General features: G+C 44.6%; 2 protein-coding genes across 14 annotated transcripts in view; one reads left to right on the top strand and one right to left on the bottom strand.

Annotated features, from left to right (window-relative positions):
• LOC101000295 (ovostatin) overlaps positions 1–14,265 on the bottom strand; it is a 161,157-nt gene extending 146,892 nt beyond the window's left edge. Inside the window, exon 1 of one of the 3 annotated variants that reach the window (XM_021922010.2) lies at positions 14,157–14,265. The gene's annotated coding sequence lies outside the window, so the exon portion shown is untranslated. The remainder of the gene's footprint in view (positions 1–14,156) is intronic. The other 2 variants (XM_021922008.2, XM_021922009.2) reach the window with 2 other exon arrangements.
• Positions 14,266–14,793: 528 nt separating this feature from the next.
• DDX11 (DEAD/H-box helicase 11) overlaps positions 14,794–17,011 on the top strand; it is a 30,415-nt gene continuing 28,197 nt past the window's right edge. For 9 of the 11 annotated variants that reach the window (XR_002515528.2, XR_002515529.2, XR_002515527.2 and 6 more), the window contains exon 1: positions 14,832–15,039. Coding sequence is in view for 8 of the 11 variants with exons in the window: in XM_021922018.2 (XP_021777710.2) it covers positions 15,032–15,039 (8 nt within the window). In the remaining 3 variants the exon portion in view is untranslated. Of the gene's footprint in view, positions 15,040–17,011 lie in introns of all 11 variants that reach the window. The other 2 variants (XM_021922011.2, XM_021922013.2) reach the window with 2 other exon arrangements.

Below are 17,011 nucleotides of genomic sequence, written 5' to 3'. Positions count from 1 at the left end.
AGAGCTCAATTTCCTTGCACCTGATTTCTCATCTGCAAAATGGTATTTCTAACACCTCTGTGGAACTTTCCTCCAATATCCTTCTTCCTTTTTTTTAAAAAAAAAAAAAACCATGCATTTGGCTGCCTGGAATGGAGAATATGTTTTCCACCCTCCCTTGCAGCTAGGTGTGGCCCTGTAACTGAGTTCTGATCAAGCAGTGGAAGGCAGAGTCCCATATGGCACTTTCAAGAAGTATTCTTAAAGAATAAGGGCACATCCATTTCTGTCCTGCCTGACTTCTTCAAGACTAGAATGAAACATGATGCCTGGGGCTAAACAGTGATCTTAAACCATCAGGAGGAAGTGATATATTAAACAGTGGAAATGCCAAAAGATAGACAGAACCTAGATGACTTATGCTAGCAGAGCTATTCATCATTTTGCATAGTTTGCCTTCAGACTTTGTTCGTAAGGGGGCAAGGGAGTGTGAGTTTTCCATCACAGGCAAACCCAATTCTGATGGATTGACTCAGTCTATCAACATTGCTGTGAGGATTTAAGGAGATAATATAAAATCCTTAGCACTTTTTCTGGCATGAAGTCAGAGGGCAACTTTTTTTTTTTCTCAAAAGTAATGAAATATTAAGGCTACTGAAACTTGGTTCTGAGAACACTGAAAGATACGGAAAGACCACAGAACCTGTTTCCACATTGGCCAGAATGGACTGACATTACATCTTCGAAGTTGGTCATAATCAGAATGTTCCTCACGGCTTCTAAATTGTATGCACTATTGGATAAAACTGGAACAGTACTGACTCCATGTTAGAGAAAAGCTTGTTTGCTTGAATATAGTTACTGCTTTTCTTGAGACTATAGATTATTCATTAAAGACAGCCTCCGAAATACAGGATCTTCAGCAGAGATCAAAGAAAATACACTGACAAACAACTCTGGGAATGGGCTGAGTGGCTTGATAAGAATAGCCTGATGGTACCTGCAGGTCATACAACATTGACCAAGAAAACAGCGATTGCCTGCCTGCCTGCCTGAGACTGCACATGTTTCACAAGAATGCTTTGATCAGCCAGGTACGGTGGTTCAGACTGTTATTCCCAAAACTTCAGGAGGCTGCGGTAGGAGGATTGCTTGAGACCAGGAGGATGAAACCAGCCTGTGCAAAAAAGCAAGACCCTGCCTCTACAAAAACTAAAATAATAATAACAATTAATAATAATAATAGCTAGGTATGGTGGTACATGCCTGTCATCTTATCTACTCAGGAGGATCACTTGAGTCCAGGAGGTCAAGGCTGCACTGAGCCAAGATAAAATCACTGCACTCCAGCCTGGGTGACAAAGTGAGACCCTGTGTCTAAAAACAGAGAGAGAAAAAAAAGCTAAGGCTGTTTTCAGGTTAGGTCAGGCTTAGTAACAAAACCTTTTTGTGAAATGCTTCGATCATTGTTTGCACTGCTCCTAATTTCCCTTAAAACCTCCCGGATCAGAGAGGTGGTCTTTGAAGATGAGTTCACAGTCTCCCTCGAGTTTTTGGCTTCCTGAACATAGCTAACTTTCCCTTTCACCAACATTTGTCTCTAGACTTTTGGCTTTCAAGCAACAAGTGGCCTAGATCTGGGTTTGGTTACAAAGTTGGGCAAGCCCAGCCAGAAGCCGTGTGCTCTGGGCTGTTTGCACCCTGTCAGCTCCCAACAGACAAAGCAATTGGTCACAGCATCATACCAGGGCTAACTCATCCGTGTTGTTGGGACGACTTCCTGGTTCCCAAGAGGTGGAGCAATTGATGGCGGCAGCAGGTCAGGGCTAACTCACCGACATTACCAGAGGTTAGCAGCAAATGTTCCGTGGCACTGGCTACTCATGGCAGAAGGGAACTGCAGAGACCGCCCCAAAGTCTGCCAAAGAGAGGCTGCCAAAACTCTTTCTGCTTCAGGGAAACTTCCTCCTTTCCCCCAATCAGTGCTGACTGCCTACTTTCACTTTTAGTTGGTGAAAGGAAACTAGCTATTTTTTTTTTTTTTTTTTTGAGATGGAGTCTTGCTCTGTCGCCCAGGCTGGAGTGCAGTGGTGCGCTCTCGGCTCACTGCAAGCTCCACCTCCCGGGATCACGCCATCCTCCTGCCTCAGCCTCCCGAGTAGCTGGGACTCCAGGCGCCCGCCACCACGCCCGGTTAATTTTTTTTTGTATTTTTGGTAGAGATGAGGTTTCACTGTGTTAGCCAGGATGGTCTCCATCTCCTGACCTTGTGATCCGTCCACCTCAGCCTCCCAAAGTGCTGGGAAACTAGCTTTTTGGATGAGCTGATGAGCTCTATAACCAGGTAAGTCTACTGGGGTGCAAAGTAGTAGTCCACTTTCTTTACCATTTGGGCCTGTGGACCATTTGTGGTACCACTGGTAGAAGAAATGACTCATAGTGACTCCACACCAGTCTCTTCCTTTGTGAAAGCTTGGGTTTGAAAAGTGCTTGTGCTTCATTTGTTTTGGTTGTGTTTTGTTTGTGTCCACCGTGGGAGGTTTTTTCATCAATGCCCTCTCAGAGCCCACTGTGGTTCACATTGGCTGACTGGTCAGCCTACAGTGATAACCCTATGACAAAAAAGATAATCTACTGCAACACAGTGTGGCCAATGGACATGATACATGAGGAAGATAGGTGGCCATGACATGGTTCTTTGAATTTAATGTTATACGGCTTGAACGTGTCTATCTGAGATCAGGAAATTGGGACTGCATACCTTATATTCAAGCTTTTATGTTGGTACATAATAAGCATCCTTCCCAGAAAGGTTGCCAGCTGATGGTGCAAATAGGACCAAATCAGGTAAAATCTCCTCACTCTCCATCAACTGACGAGGAACAGAAGGAGACAGGATAATCTTGTCAACTATAAACCCTCCACAGGCAAATGATGCTGAGGCTTTGCAGGTGCCTGTCCCATTGCAGCCTGCTCTGGTGCCTGTGCAGGCTCCCACGGAGGCCCCAGCTGCAGCACCAGCACAGTATCCTGAGTTGCCCCACCTCTGCCCCCTCCACCAGAGGATTATCCAGACAATTCAGATGTACAGGGTGTGGTGGCCCCTCCTCATTTTAAAGGTAGCCAAGAAATAGGCTCCCCTTTTAAGACCTGACAGGGCAACTAAATTTGGCCAGAGCATACACCCTCATGGGGCAGAACAATTTCTGTTATGCCAGTTCTCTGCTGGAGGATTAAACGCACAGGGCCATGCTCCTGGACTATTTTGGTTATTCACCATTTTCCATCTTTGACTAAATAAATTGAAAAAAATTCAAGTCCATCCTATAAGGATGATCCATAGGAGATGACTGAAATATTCACCAGTACTTTTCTACTCATCATTCCACGATAGCAGGTGTACAAGCATTATTAAATTTTATGATGCAAGGGGGTTATTTTTAGACAAGGCTAATGATGGAGCCAGAAGGCTATACCAGGAAGACCCTGCTGGGTCCTCCAACACCCCAGAGGCAATTTCCTTAGTGAAACTCAAATGAAACCTCAATAATGAGGTTATATCTTGACTGCAGGATTACTCCTAAGAAAGGGAGTGCCTCAGCCGCAAAGCCTCAATAAAAAACATCCATGACCTCTGGTAGGAAGTCAGTGAAGACCCAGCTGCTTGGTTGGAACAAGTATATCCGGCTTACAGAAAATATTCAGATATTGACCCAGAGCCTCTGGAACATGTTTGGGTCATAAACATAACTTTCATCAGTCAAAGTGCTTCTGACATTAACAGAAAAGTAGAAGAGCAAGAAGGGACTGTTGGAATGAACCCTTCCCAATTTATAGATATTGCTTACAAAGACTTCAATGCTAGAGAAACAAGAAAAACTAGACAGGCAACCGTTTTTTGTGGAGACTGTTCAAATAGGTAGAAGAGAATGAGGGGTGAAACAGAAAGGAACCCCTAGATAAGGACCAGTGTGCCTACAGTGGGGGAATCTGGACATGAGAACTGTGCCACTATAAGTTACAGAGAAAAGATGGTAATAAAAAAGACAAGGGGGAGGAAAAGGGAAATACAAGCCAAAGAAGCAGATGGTGGAGCAGGATTGTGAGTCTGATGAAGACTGATGGGGCGCAGGGACTCCGCTTGGTTTAACAGAGCAATAATAACTTTCCTACAGAAGCCCTGGCTGGGTACCAGTGACAGTCGGGAACAAAATGACTGACTTACTGGTTGATACTGTAGCAATGTTTCCAGCCAAGGCTGGAGTCAATGGGAAGTTACAACAGAGACTCTTTCTTAAGCCCTAAGAATACAAATTGGGGGATACAAGATTGAAGTATAGCTTTCTATATAAGCCAGATTGCCCTATTCCATTGTTGGGCCAAGATTTGTTATGTAAATTAAATGCCCAAGTCACTTTTGCTCCTGAGAAACAACATGTAAGAATCCAGGTATCACCCAAACATGTCCTATGCCTGCAGGTACTGGTGATTCAGCCAGAGAAAAGAACTCAAGAACCATTCCTCCTGGAAGTCTCCAACAGAGTGAGTAGCACTGTTTGGGAAGACAGGGAACCTGAACTAGCAGTCAAAGCTCAGCCTGTGCACACTGAATTTTAAAAAGCATTAATTCCACATAAGAACACCACCACTTAAAAGGTAAAGAATTAGAAGTCATACAGGGGGATTACACAGGCTTCTAAAGCTGATGTATTCAATCATGACAGTCTCAATACAATACCACTATCTTGCCAGTGAAGAAACCAAACTCCAATTAGTATCAATATGTGCAAATTTGAGAGCTATTAATGATATTGTTCAAGATACCCACCCAATCGTGGCTAACCCATATACCCCACTTACAGCTATCTCCGGGGATTATGGCTGGTTCTCAGCATAGGAATTAAAGGATGCTTTGGTTCGGTGTCTACCAATTGAGAAGAATGCCCAGTTGTTTTTGCACTTGAATGGCAAGATCTGGAGACTAGGGCAAACTTCCAAAACTGCTAGACTGTACTGCCCCAAAGATTTAAATATCCTCTACCATTTTGGAAAAAATCTTACCAAAAGATTTGAGAAGCTTGCCATTAAACAGGGGAATATTATTACAATGCATGGTATTTACTCACTGCTAGTCCCACTTATGAAGACTGTTTATACCAATTTCTGTTTGTTTGTTTGTTTTGAGACAAGGTCTCACTCTGCTACCCATGCTAGAGTGCAGTGGTGTGATCATGGATCACTGCAGCCTTGCCCTCCTAGGCTCAAGCGAGCTTCCCAACTTAGCCCCCTAAGTAGCTGGGACTGCATGTGTGTGCCACTGCACATGGCTAATTTTTAAAATTTATTTGTCGTAGAGATGGAGTCTCACAATGTTGTCCAGGCTAGTCTTGAACTTTTGTGCTTAAGCGATCCTTCAACTGTGGCCTCCCAAAGTGTCTGGATTACAGGCGTGAGCCACTGCAGCCGGCCAATACTAGTTTTAAACAGCCTGGTGGAATTGGATCATAAAGTATCTCTTTGCAAATATGCAAAGAGCAGGTAGTCTATTTAGGGGTTTGCCTGCAATAGGGTAGACAGAGTCTGATGCCTGACAGGTAACAAGCAATAGCCACTATCAAGGCTCTCAAAAATCAGACAGCTGAAAGGATTCTTAGGTATAGTTGGCTTTTGTTACCTTTGATCCCTAATTTTGGTCTCACAGTGAAGCACTTATCTGAGGTATTTAAAAAGTCAGAGTCAGAACCTTTATATTAGACAGTGGAATGCCAACAGTCATTCAATAACATTAAAGAAAAACTAAGGAGGCCGGGCGCGGTGGCTCAAGCCTGTAATCCCAGCACTTTGGGAGGCCGAGACGGGCGGATCACGAGGTCGGGAGATCGAGACCATCCTGTTTAACACGGTGAAACCCCGTCTCTACTAAAAATACAAAAAACTAGCCGGGCGTAGTGGCGGGCGCCTGTAGTCCCAGCTACTCGGGAGGCTGAGGCAGGAGAATGGCGAGAACCCGGGAGGCGGAGCTTGCAGTGAGCCGAGATCGCGCCACCGCACTCCAGCCTGGGTGACTGAGCAAGACTCCGTCTCAAAAAAAAAAAAAAAAAAGAAAAAGAAAAACTAAGGAAATTTTTATGGGTCCCCAAGATGTTTACCCTAAGACAGTTACGTTGAATTTCACCCTGACCATGTAAATTGATGGCTTATCTTCACAGGCATGGAACAAGAGACATAAGTCATCTCTCTTCTCACCTGAGACAAATGCATATCTGATTGCTCCCCCTGCCTGTGTGTCTTATGTAAAAATGCAGATTCATTGAGCTAGATGAATGTTTAAGTGACTGTTCCCCTACCCTCTCTTACATGTGAAGGCTAATCAAAGACTCAAAAGAATGCAACTGCTTGCCTCTTATCTACCCACACCCTTCTAAAAATGTATCTTCTTCTTTCCTCAATACCTGGCCTTTTCCCTTTAAATATTGGGATCCCAAGACCCTCTTTGGAAAAAGCATGAAACACAATATTTCCTGCGGATCTATGTTCTTTCCTGGGCACGTCCTCGACCTCGACAAATAAACCTAAAATGATCGGGACTCACCGTGGTCGTTTTTCTTTAGTTTACATTTCCTAAGCTACAGACCTGTGCAGCATGTGACTATACTGAATACCATAAGCAACTTCAACATGATGGCATTTGTGTCTCTAAATGTCTCAACAAAGAAAAGATACAGTAAACATATGGTTGAAAGATAAGAGTGGTATGCCTCTAAAGGGCACTATAGCATTACAGTATGTATATGTCTTTGTCCAGGGTTCCTGGCTCATAACTTCTATAGCCCTCATTATAGTCTTATTATAGTGCTGGGACACTTTAGGCTCAGAAAACAGACTCATTCTTTCTCTCTCTCTCTCTGACTTTTTCCTGCCCTCCTTTCACCTGCCCAAGGCAGGACTCTGATTGCGCATCACAAGATCCTCATCCCAGAGAGGGTCCTGCCCCATCCTTAGGAGGTGGGAATGCTGCACAGAGAGGCCAAGAAGAATCTGGATAAGCCTTGGTGGGTTTCCCCATCTCAGACAACTAGTGTTAGATCATCCCTTCTGGTCCAATTGCATTTGTACATGGTTGTCAATCATGTCTACCCAATGAAGTCCCCATTGAAGGCTCAAGAGGACCGGGTTCAGGGAGCTTCTGGAAAGCTGAACATGTGGAGGCTGACAAAACTCATCCCCACGCCAGGAGGGTGGCACACCCCAACTCCACAGAAACTCCTGGGCTAGGGACCCCTCCAGACTCACCCTATGTATTTCTTCATCTGGCTGTTTATTTCTATCATGTAAAATACCCTTTGTAATAAACCAGTAAACGTAAGTGTTTCCCTGAGTTGTGTGAGCACTCTAGCAAATTAATCAAACACAAACAAGAGGTCATGGAAACCCCAACTTGAAGCTGGTGGGTCAGATATTCTGGAGGCCTGGACTTACTATCGTGGGAAGGAGGGGACAGTCTTGGGAGACTGAGCCTACAACCTGTGGGATCTGACACTATCTCCAGGTAGGCAGTGTCAACATTGAACTAGAGGACACCTAGCTGGTGTCCCCTCCAGAATTGCTTGCTTGCTTGGTGTGTGGGGAGAAATTCCCCTATAAGTGGTCACAGAAGTCTTCCATGTTAATGGTTGTTGTGGTGTGAGAGCAAAAGAAAAACACACTAGAGTTGGTTTTTCCACACACAAGCACTTATCATGAATGGAGCTTGCAGGACTGGAAGTTGTTCTGGGTGAGTCAGGGAGTGAGTGTTGCGTGCACGTGAAAGCCTAGGACATTAATGCACACTACTGTGGACTATAAACAGTGGACACTTAGGCTATACTCAATTTGTTAAAATATTGTTCTTTCTTCAATAAATTAACCTTAGGTTTCTATATATTTTTCACCTTATAAACCTTTTAATTTTTTAAACTTTTTGACTCTTGTAATAACACTTAGTTTAAAACACAACTGTAGAGCTTTTCTTTATTATATAAGCTTTTTTCTATTTAACTTTTTTTTTTTTTTTTAGTTTTTAAATTTTTCTGTTAAAAATTAAGACACAAACACACTCATTAGCGCAGGCCTACACAGAGTCAGGATCATCAATGTCACTGTCTTCCATGTTGTCCCACTGGAAGGTCTGCAGGGGCAATGACACGCATGAAGCTGCCGCGTCTTATGATAACAATGCTTCCTTCTGGGATATTTCCTGAAGGATCTTGGCTGAATCTGCTTTTCAATCGGCTTCGTTTTTAGAAAGCAGAGGCCAGGTATGGTGGCTCATACCTGTAATCCCTGCACTTTGGGAGGACAAGGCAGAAGAATCACATATAGCCAGGAGTTCAAGACCAGTTTAGACAACAGAGCAAGAAGCTGTCTCTACAAAAAATAAAGATTAAAAAAATTAGTTGGGCGTGGTGGTGTGCATCTGTTGTCCAGCTACTCAGGAGGCTGAGGTGAGAGGATGGCATGAGCCCAGTTCAACACTTGAGTGAGCTATGATTATGCTGCTGAAGTCCAGCCTGGGCAAAAGAGTGAGACTCTGTCTCAAAAACAAAACAAAACTAGAAAGCGTACACTCTAAAATAACAATAAAGGTATTGTAAACACATAAACCAGTAATGGTCATTTATGATCATTATCAAGTATCGTGTACTGTATGTAACTGTCCAAGCTATACTCTTATACACTGGCAGCTCAGGTTTGTTTATACCAGGACCACCATAAACATGTGAGTCATGCGTTGTGCTACCATGTGATGACAGTCGCCATGCCACTAGGTCACAGAAATTGCTCAGCTCCGTCATAATCTATGGAACCGCCATCCTACGTACAGTCTGTTGTTGGCTGAAATGTTGTTATGCAGCCCGTGACAGTGCATTGGCATTTGTCTACTTGGTCTTCAGCCGAGCTTTGTACTTTGTCTTTGACTTTTCGGCTTCCACTGCAATTTATTTCAAGCTTGGACTCCTTGGGGATCTCTCCGACCCCACCATGGTCTCTGTTTCTTGCCACCAGTCCCTGGTTGCACATTCTTAGCAGCTGCCTCAGCTTAGTCTGATTTATGGGGTCCCTTATCTCATACCTTTTGGGATCCTGACCAAGTCAGGCTACACGGCAGGAAGAAATGTCAAAGGCAGAGGGAAAAGTGGCCCTCTCACTTAGTCTGTCTGTATCTCCAGGGTCTTCCTTTGCATGGTCTTCTTTCCTTCTACCCTCAAGTCCATTCCTCTCCTGTTTCTCTCTGTCCCTCCAGGGTTCCTCCTCTAACTGCATCACCTAGAGTCATCTTCACCTTGCAAAGTGGTTTTGTTGAAACTATTGTATTAACACTAAATGCAGCTGCCCTTGGAATGATCACACCCAGATTTTTTTCTAATTATTGTTCACTTTGAGTGTACTATATTTCAGTGCTGATCATTTTGTCCTTCGGCTCAGATAGCTGTAAACTGCCTTTTATTTCACTGATTCATCACTGTCTCATCTTCCTTTCCCATCTCCCTCCAAATGTGGACCTTTCTTTTTTTTTTTTGAGATGGAGTTTCGCTCTTGTCTCTCAGGCTGGAGTGTAATGGTGCGATCTTGGCTCTCTGCAACCTCCACCTCCTGGGTTCAAGCAATTCTCCTGCCTCAGCCTCCCGAGTAGCTGGGACTACATGCATTCACCACCATGCCCAGCTAATTTTGTATTTTTAGTAGAGACGGAGTTTCTCCATGTTGGTCAGGCTGGTCTCGAACTCCTGACCTTAGGTGATCCACCGCCTCGGCCTCCCAAAGTGCTGGGATTACAGGCGTGAGCCACCGTGCCTGGCCCAAATATGGACATTTCTTAAAGGTCATTCTCTGTTCCTCATTTGTTTTTCAAAAACTTGTAATAAAATATACATAGTAAAATGTCCCATCTTAACCCTGTTCAAATGTACACTTCATTCATGTTAAGCACATTCACATTGTTGTGCAACCAATCTCCAGAACTTTTCCTCTTACAAAACTGAAGTTCTCATACCCAAAAAACAACTCCCTATTTGCCCCTCTTCCAGGTCCTGACAATCACTGTTCTACTTTCTGTCTCTATGAATTTGACTACTCTAGGAATCTCATGTAAGTGGAATCATATAGTATTTGTCTTTTGACTGGCTTTTTCATTGAGTATAATGTGATGGTTAATTTTATGTGTCAACTTGGCTGAGCCATCATACCCATACATTTGGCCAACATTACTCTGGGTGTTTCTGTGAAGGTGTTTTTTTTGGATGAGATTAACATTTAAATCAAGGAACTCTAAGTAAACCAGATTAGCCTCTGTAATGTGGGTGGACCTCATCCAATTAGGTGAAGACCTTACTGGAGTAAAGACCGACCTCCCCTGAACAAGGAATTGTGCCAGCAGACTGCCTTTGGACTTGAACTGTAACTCTTCCCTAGGTCTCCAGCCTGCCAGCCAATACAATCAGATTTTCATTCACCAATCCTCCACAACTGCAAGAGCTAATTCCTTAAACCTCTTTTTATCTCTGGGTAGACACACACACCCACACACACACACACACACACCCTGCTGGTTCTGTTTCTCTGGAGAACCCTAATACAAATAATAGCCTCAGGGCTCATCCTTGTGGTAGCCTGTGTCAGAACTTCCTTCCTGGACTGAGTTATACTCTGTTGTATGTATACACCACACTTTATCCATCCATCTGTCGGTAGACACTTGGGTTGCTTCCACCTTTTGGCTGTTACGAATAATGCTGTTATAAACACGGGTGTACAAAAGTCTCTTCAAGACACTGCTTTTACTTCTGTTAGTCATATACCCAGACGTGAAATTGCCGGATCATATGGTAATTCTATTTTTAATTTTTTTCCATCGTGGCTATACCATTTTACATTCCCACCGGCCATGTATAAAAGTTCTAATTTCTCTGTATCCTTGCCATCATTTATTTTTTGTTTTGTTCCTTTTGGGTTTTTTGAGGTTCTTTCTTTTTTTTTTTTTGAGACAGGGTCTTGCTGTGTCACTCAGACTGTAGTGCAATGGTGCAGTTATGACTCACTACAGCCTTGAACTCCTGGGCTCACACAATCCTCCTACCTCAGCCTCCTGGGTAGCTGGGACTACAGGTGTGTGTCACCATTCCCCCATAATATTTTTTAAAATTTTTTGTAGAGCTCTGGTCTCACTATGTTACCCAGGATGGTCTTGAACACCTGCCCTCAAGTGATCCTCTCACTTCAGCTTCCCAAAGTGCTGGAATTGCAAGTATAAGCCACTGTGCCTGGCTCTGTGTGTCTGTGTGCGTGTGTGTGTGTGTGTGTGTGTGTGTAATAGTGGCTATCCTAATGGGTTGCAGTGGTACCTCATTGTGGCTTTGAGTTGCATTTTCCCAGTGACTGGGATGTCGAGCATCTTTTCATGTGCCTGTGGGCCATTTGCACATCTTTTTTGGAGAAATATCTATTTAAGTATTTTGCCCATTTTTTAATCAGATTGTTTTCATGTTGCTGAGATATAGAAGTTCTTCATAGATTCTGGTTATTAACCCCTTATCAGACAGATGATTTACAAATACTTGCTCCTATTCTGTAGGTTGCCTTTTCACTCTGTTGATCTTGTCCTTCAATGCACAGAAGTTCTAGCTTTTGTTGTTGTCCAGTTCATCTATTTGTATGTTATTTTACAAATCCCTCAACTCATCATCAATATTTTTATTTTTGCTGCCTGTGCTTTTGGTGTCATAGCCAAGGAATCATTGCCAAATGCAACGTCATAAAGTTTTTCCCCTCTATTTTATTCCACCAGTTTTATAGTTTTACAGCTTGCTTTTAATTTTAAACTTTAACTTCAACTTCAGAAAATCCATTTTAAGTTAATTTGGATATATTATATAAGACAAGGATCCTACTTCATTCTTTTATATGTGGATACCTCCTTCCTTTTGGAAACTTCCTTTCAGCAATCTTACTACCTCCATAGCTTCAGTTTAGATGTTTTTGTTGTTTCCCAGGAGTGATCAAATTCATATATCCAGATTTTACCACCTTCCTGAGTTCTAGTGCCCATTTTCAAACACTACTGAAAATTTAGTTTGACTAAGTACATCAACCTATTATGTGAAGAAATAATATGTCCCACCCCACTATGGTGTGGCTTAATGAGCTAAAGTAATATATCAAGATAGACATAATAATCCAAGAAACTAGGGTTCAGAGAAGCAAATATTATTAGGGTACATCTTGCACTGTTCCAGAGTGAGGCATGTAGGGCCTTGGGGACAGAACAATCTTGTCTCTAATGATGTTTTCTCTTATAGCACAGGCACATTTCATGAGCCTTTTCCACTACGTAGGTGTTACAGTTTGGATATGGTTTGTTTGGCTCCACTAAGTCTCATGTTGAAATCTGATTTCCGGTGTTGGAGGTGGCATCCGGTGGGCAATGTCTGGACCATGGGGGTACATCCCTCATGAAAGGCTTGCTGCCATTACGGCAGGAGTGACTGAGTTCTCACTCTCAGCTCCCGAGAGAATTGCTTGTTGAAAACAAACTTGTACGTTCTACACGCTCTCCTTCTAGAAGAGGATCTAAGGAAATTTATAATAAAAGCACAGGAATCCTGAAACCAAACCCAATTTATATCGGTAATAGCTACCATTTGTTAAGCTTCCACAATGATATGTTAGATGTTAAGCCTTTTATGTTACCAGGACTATCTCATTTATCTCGTAAGAATTCTAGAACGTAAGTTCTATTATTATCTTTATTTCATTCGTGAGAAAAGCAGAGACTCAGAAGGCTTAAGTCATACGCCAAGGTCATCCAGCTAGTTACATGGTGGAGTAGGGAATCTGGATCCAGGCAGTCACACTTTATTAGAACATGTACTTAAAATTAGCAAGAAGGAGTGAGAACAACAACAACAACAAAATTAAAAAATGCTGGCCGAAGAAAACTAAAACAATGTACCATATTCAGCCGTGAGATCACTAGCAGTGAAGGCAAAGAAGAATGCATAATGGGTTTCTATAGCTCTCACTGTGCGGTTATAGAAAATATTTCTACATTAGTACAAGAACTTTTCTTGCTAGCCCTGAGTTTTGAGAGGAGTTTATGAAGGTCTCTGAGTTCATTCAATCAATGGCATCATCTAAGGCTGTTTAATAATAAATGCCGAGGTAGTCCACATAAGGAACTTTTGCCTTTACCTTTGAGACAAAGCCCAGGGCCTCATGTTAGGAGTACAGCTCTCTAAACATAAGCCTCCAGGGCAGAAGTGAGGGGAGGATGGAGGGACACAATCCAGATTTACAGCCTGGTGGGAACGGCCTTTGTCCTGTCCGTGTCTATTGCCACTCTTGAGGTCCAAGCCCCTACTGCACTGTCTGGTTTACTGCACAACCCAACTTGGCTGATTGCTTCTGGTCTCCCCGCCAAACCATCCTTCACACCGCTTCCAGCTTAGTATTTCCAAGACGTTGCATTTGCAAATCCACTCCTCTGTTTAAAAATGTTTCAGTGACTTGTAACTTGTCTACAGTGCGAAGTCTAAATTTATTAGCGTGTTGTTTAAAGCCTTCTACAACCAGACCCCGAGCGACCTTCACGTCCTATCACTTTCTATTCCTCCAATGGTGCTTCTTAAACTGGACGATTCCTACCCTAGGAGTGTGGCTGTGTGGGATGGTGTTTGAAGCAATAGGGTAAAAAACCTAGTGTACCTTCTATTCTAGAGATGTCAATTTACCAGACAACAGTTATTTTAAAACTCTGTTTTTATGCAAAAACAAACACAGATGTTATAGGGTAGAATGCAACATTTTTATGGGCCTGTGAGCCACCTGTACATCTTCTTTGGAGAAAAGTGTATTTAAGTACTCTGCCCATGAATTCTAAACTTAAAACTAAGACTTCAAAGACCCTCCAAGGATTCTGCTGGCCACATACCAAGACCCTGAAGGGTATTACTTCCTCACCCTCTCCAAACTGCCCAATAAGGAAGCAGGTGACAAAAAAAAACTGACCCTGGAATCACCTTTTGTAAATTCCCACCTCCAAGCTTTTCGACAGCTTGTTAACACTGGCTCCTCTCCCCAGAAGCATTTCCTTCAAGTCCCAGCAACTTCCCCTGACCCTGCTGGGAAGGTGCACCAATTACCTGTCATTCCAGGAAAGCCCGTAGCAAGAGATGCTCCCATTGATCACCTGCCAGAACCAGACTTTCTGAAAAGTTCTTAAGGACCAGCTAGTCCAATCCCTCACTGAATAAAGGAGAAGCAAAGTCCAGGGAGGTGAGGCGATGCGTTGTCCTCCTAATTAGCAGGTAAGCTCCAGGCAGGGCTGGGTTTTCCGGGCCCTCCGCAAGGTCGTGCCCCGCACAGGGCAGAAACGATTTCATCAACTCGTCATCTAGACGGCCTTTCACTGACACTGTCTCTCCGCGTGGAGGAGCCGCTGGGATGCGCAGTGCAGGTGTCGTCCGTTTCAGAGGTAAAATAACCGAGCTACGGATCTCCAGAGGCCAACTAGAGCCGGGACCAGAAGACAGGTTTCCCGTTTCGGGGACAGCGCCCGTTCCTGGGCGTTGGAACATCGGCTGATGTTTCATCTGATCAGGCAACCGTCCAGCGCTTCGTACAACTGGCGCTAATCGGCGGGGATTAATCACACAGCCCGCAGCGGGCGGAAAGCAGCGGGAAACCGAACGCTGAGGTGAGATCCAAGTTCCGGAGCGCGCAAACCACGCCCCCTCCAGATTACAGCGGCTGCGTGTTCGCGCGCGTCCTGGAGTGCGCATGCGCAACAGCGGGGGTTGTTCCGGCAGCCTTTCATTGAGGGGAGCCGCCAGTTTCAAATGCAGCGGCGTTTGCCCAGATTCCCTGGGCCTGGTTTTCTGCGTAGCAATTCTGCCGGCGAAGAAGGTGAGCGCAGTGCTGCGTGGCGGCAGAGCTGAGGACGAGGAGCAGCGGGACAAGGAAGGGCAACTCTGGTGAAATCGCAAACTAGGCGTCTGTTCCGGCGCGGGACCCCTGTATGCAAAGGTAGGTGGCCAGTTCGGAGCGGGAAATTATTCCGGAAGTGGAGGGCGGGGCCAGCGTGATTGACAGGCGGGAACCCTGTGCGGAGACTGGGCAGGCCTGCGAGGGTTGTGCCTGCGGTGGAACTGGGCGGTGCGCAGGAGTCAGTATTAACAGCAGCCACGCGTCTGGGTCTTACATTTGGCCCAGCTATGTTGAGCTTTTCGTGGATTATCTTACGTAGATAAGACACTGCAGCAGTGAGTGAGCACTGTGACCCACCTGTCTCTTACAGATGCAGAAACTGAGTCCCAGAGATACTAACTTTAGCAAGGATACAGCTGGGATCCTAAATTTGGCAATCTGAGCCCAGAGCCAATAAAGTTAAGGGCTCCATGGCTCTAGCTTCCCTTAGGGCCGGAATCGAGGCGGAGCAGGGTACAGTACAGAGGCCAGGGATGAGTGCAGTTGACCAGATTGTTGACGGAAGTGTCATAAACGTGGACTTAAATGCTCATAAGCCGCTAGTTGGGTTCCACACAGGGTGCGAGCTCAGAATGCAGGTGGGAGGGGAGACAGGGCCAGAGCAAGGTGGGAATGTGGGTTTTATAGGCCAGGCCATCCTCCAGCTGGTGGAGCACCACAGCACTGCAGTGTATGGCCCTGGCTTAACAGCAGTGCGGAAAAGCTTTTCTCTTGGGGCTGTGGTGCTTTCCAGGTGTGTGAAGTTAAAACATTTTAGGGCCATATGGTAGGTAGCACCTGCCACATAGTTGTCCTGGTCAGCGCCGGCTGCCATAACAAAAGACCATAAACTGGGTGGCTTCGACACAGAAATGTGTTTGCTCACAGTCCCAGAGGCTTGGGACGTCCAAGATCAGTGTGGGGAGGACACAACTGAGCCAACAGCAATAGTCTGTACTCAGTAATGAGTGATAATTGGGGATCGAAGAAAATGAACACTTTAAGAACTAATATGTGCCGGGCGCGGTGGCTCAACGCCTGTAATCCCAGCACTTTGGGAGGCTGAGGCGGGCGGATCACGAGGTCAGGAGATCAAGACCATCCTGGCTAACCCGGTGAAACCCCATCCCTACTAAAAATACAAAAAAATTAGCCGGGCCAGGTGGCGGGCGCCTGTAGTCCCAGCTACTCGGGAGGCTGAGGCAGGAGAATGACGTAAACCCGGGAGGCGGAGCTTCCAGTGAGCCGAGGTCACGCCACTGCACTCCAGCCTGGGCGACAGAGCAAGACTCCGTCTCAAAAAAAAAAAAAAAAAAAAGAAAGAAAGAAAAGAACCAATATGTTCCTGAAGTGCTTTCACAACTCTTACCTCATTTAATGAGCATGAGATTTGCTGTCCTGGTGTGTGCCTTGGCACTGGGAGGTGATGGTTGTCCTCCGTCCACACAGCCAACCTGAAGAGGGCTGAACAAGTCACTGCAAATGTTTTTAATCTGGCTTAGTGAATCCGTTTTACTCAGATTTATCTAAACCTCTATGATTTAGCCTGTGCTGCTTCTGGAATAATGAGATCTATAATTACCACTGACGGGGAAATGAAATAATACTTAATGTTTCTTCTGTATTGTTTAGTATTGTCATTCTAGGAGTTTGGTAACCAAGTCTGTCTTTTTTATCCCACTTACCCTGGTGGGAGGAAAAGTGAGGAGATACAAAGCTTCAGGTGCCTTGGCCATCTGGCAGATGTGGTTTAAATCCTGAGTTCAAGCACTTGCTGAGTGACCTTGGGCAAGTCACTTAAGTTTACTGCATCTCAGTTTCTTTCTTTATAAAATAGAGCTTATAAAAATACTGACCACACAGGGTTGTTGTGGGGTTGTGTGAAAACGGTTCGAAACTATTAAAGAACTGGCCATTTAACTAGATAGGTATTGAAGTCGTGGGACCTCCATTACCCAGCCTTGGAACAGAAACCTTTCCTTATACAGCCCGCATGTCTGGCTGGCTACTCATTCATTCATCACATTTTTGT

This window comes from Papio anubis, chromosome 9 (genome assembly GCF_008728515.1).
Source record: "Papio anubis isolate 15944 chromosome 9, Panubis1.0, whole genome shotgun sequence".
Taxonomy (NCBI): Eukaryota; Metazoa; Chordata; class Mammalia; order Primates; family Cercopithecidae; genus Papio; species Papio anubis.
The sequence above is the reverse complement of the archived record's forward strand: the minus strand, read 5'-3'. Positions and strand labels throughout refer to the sequence as shown.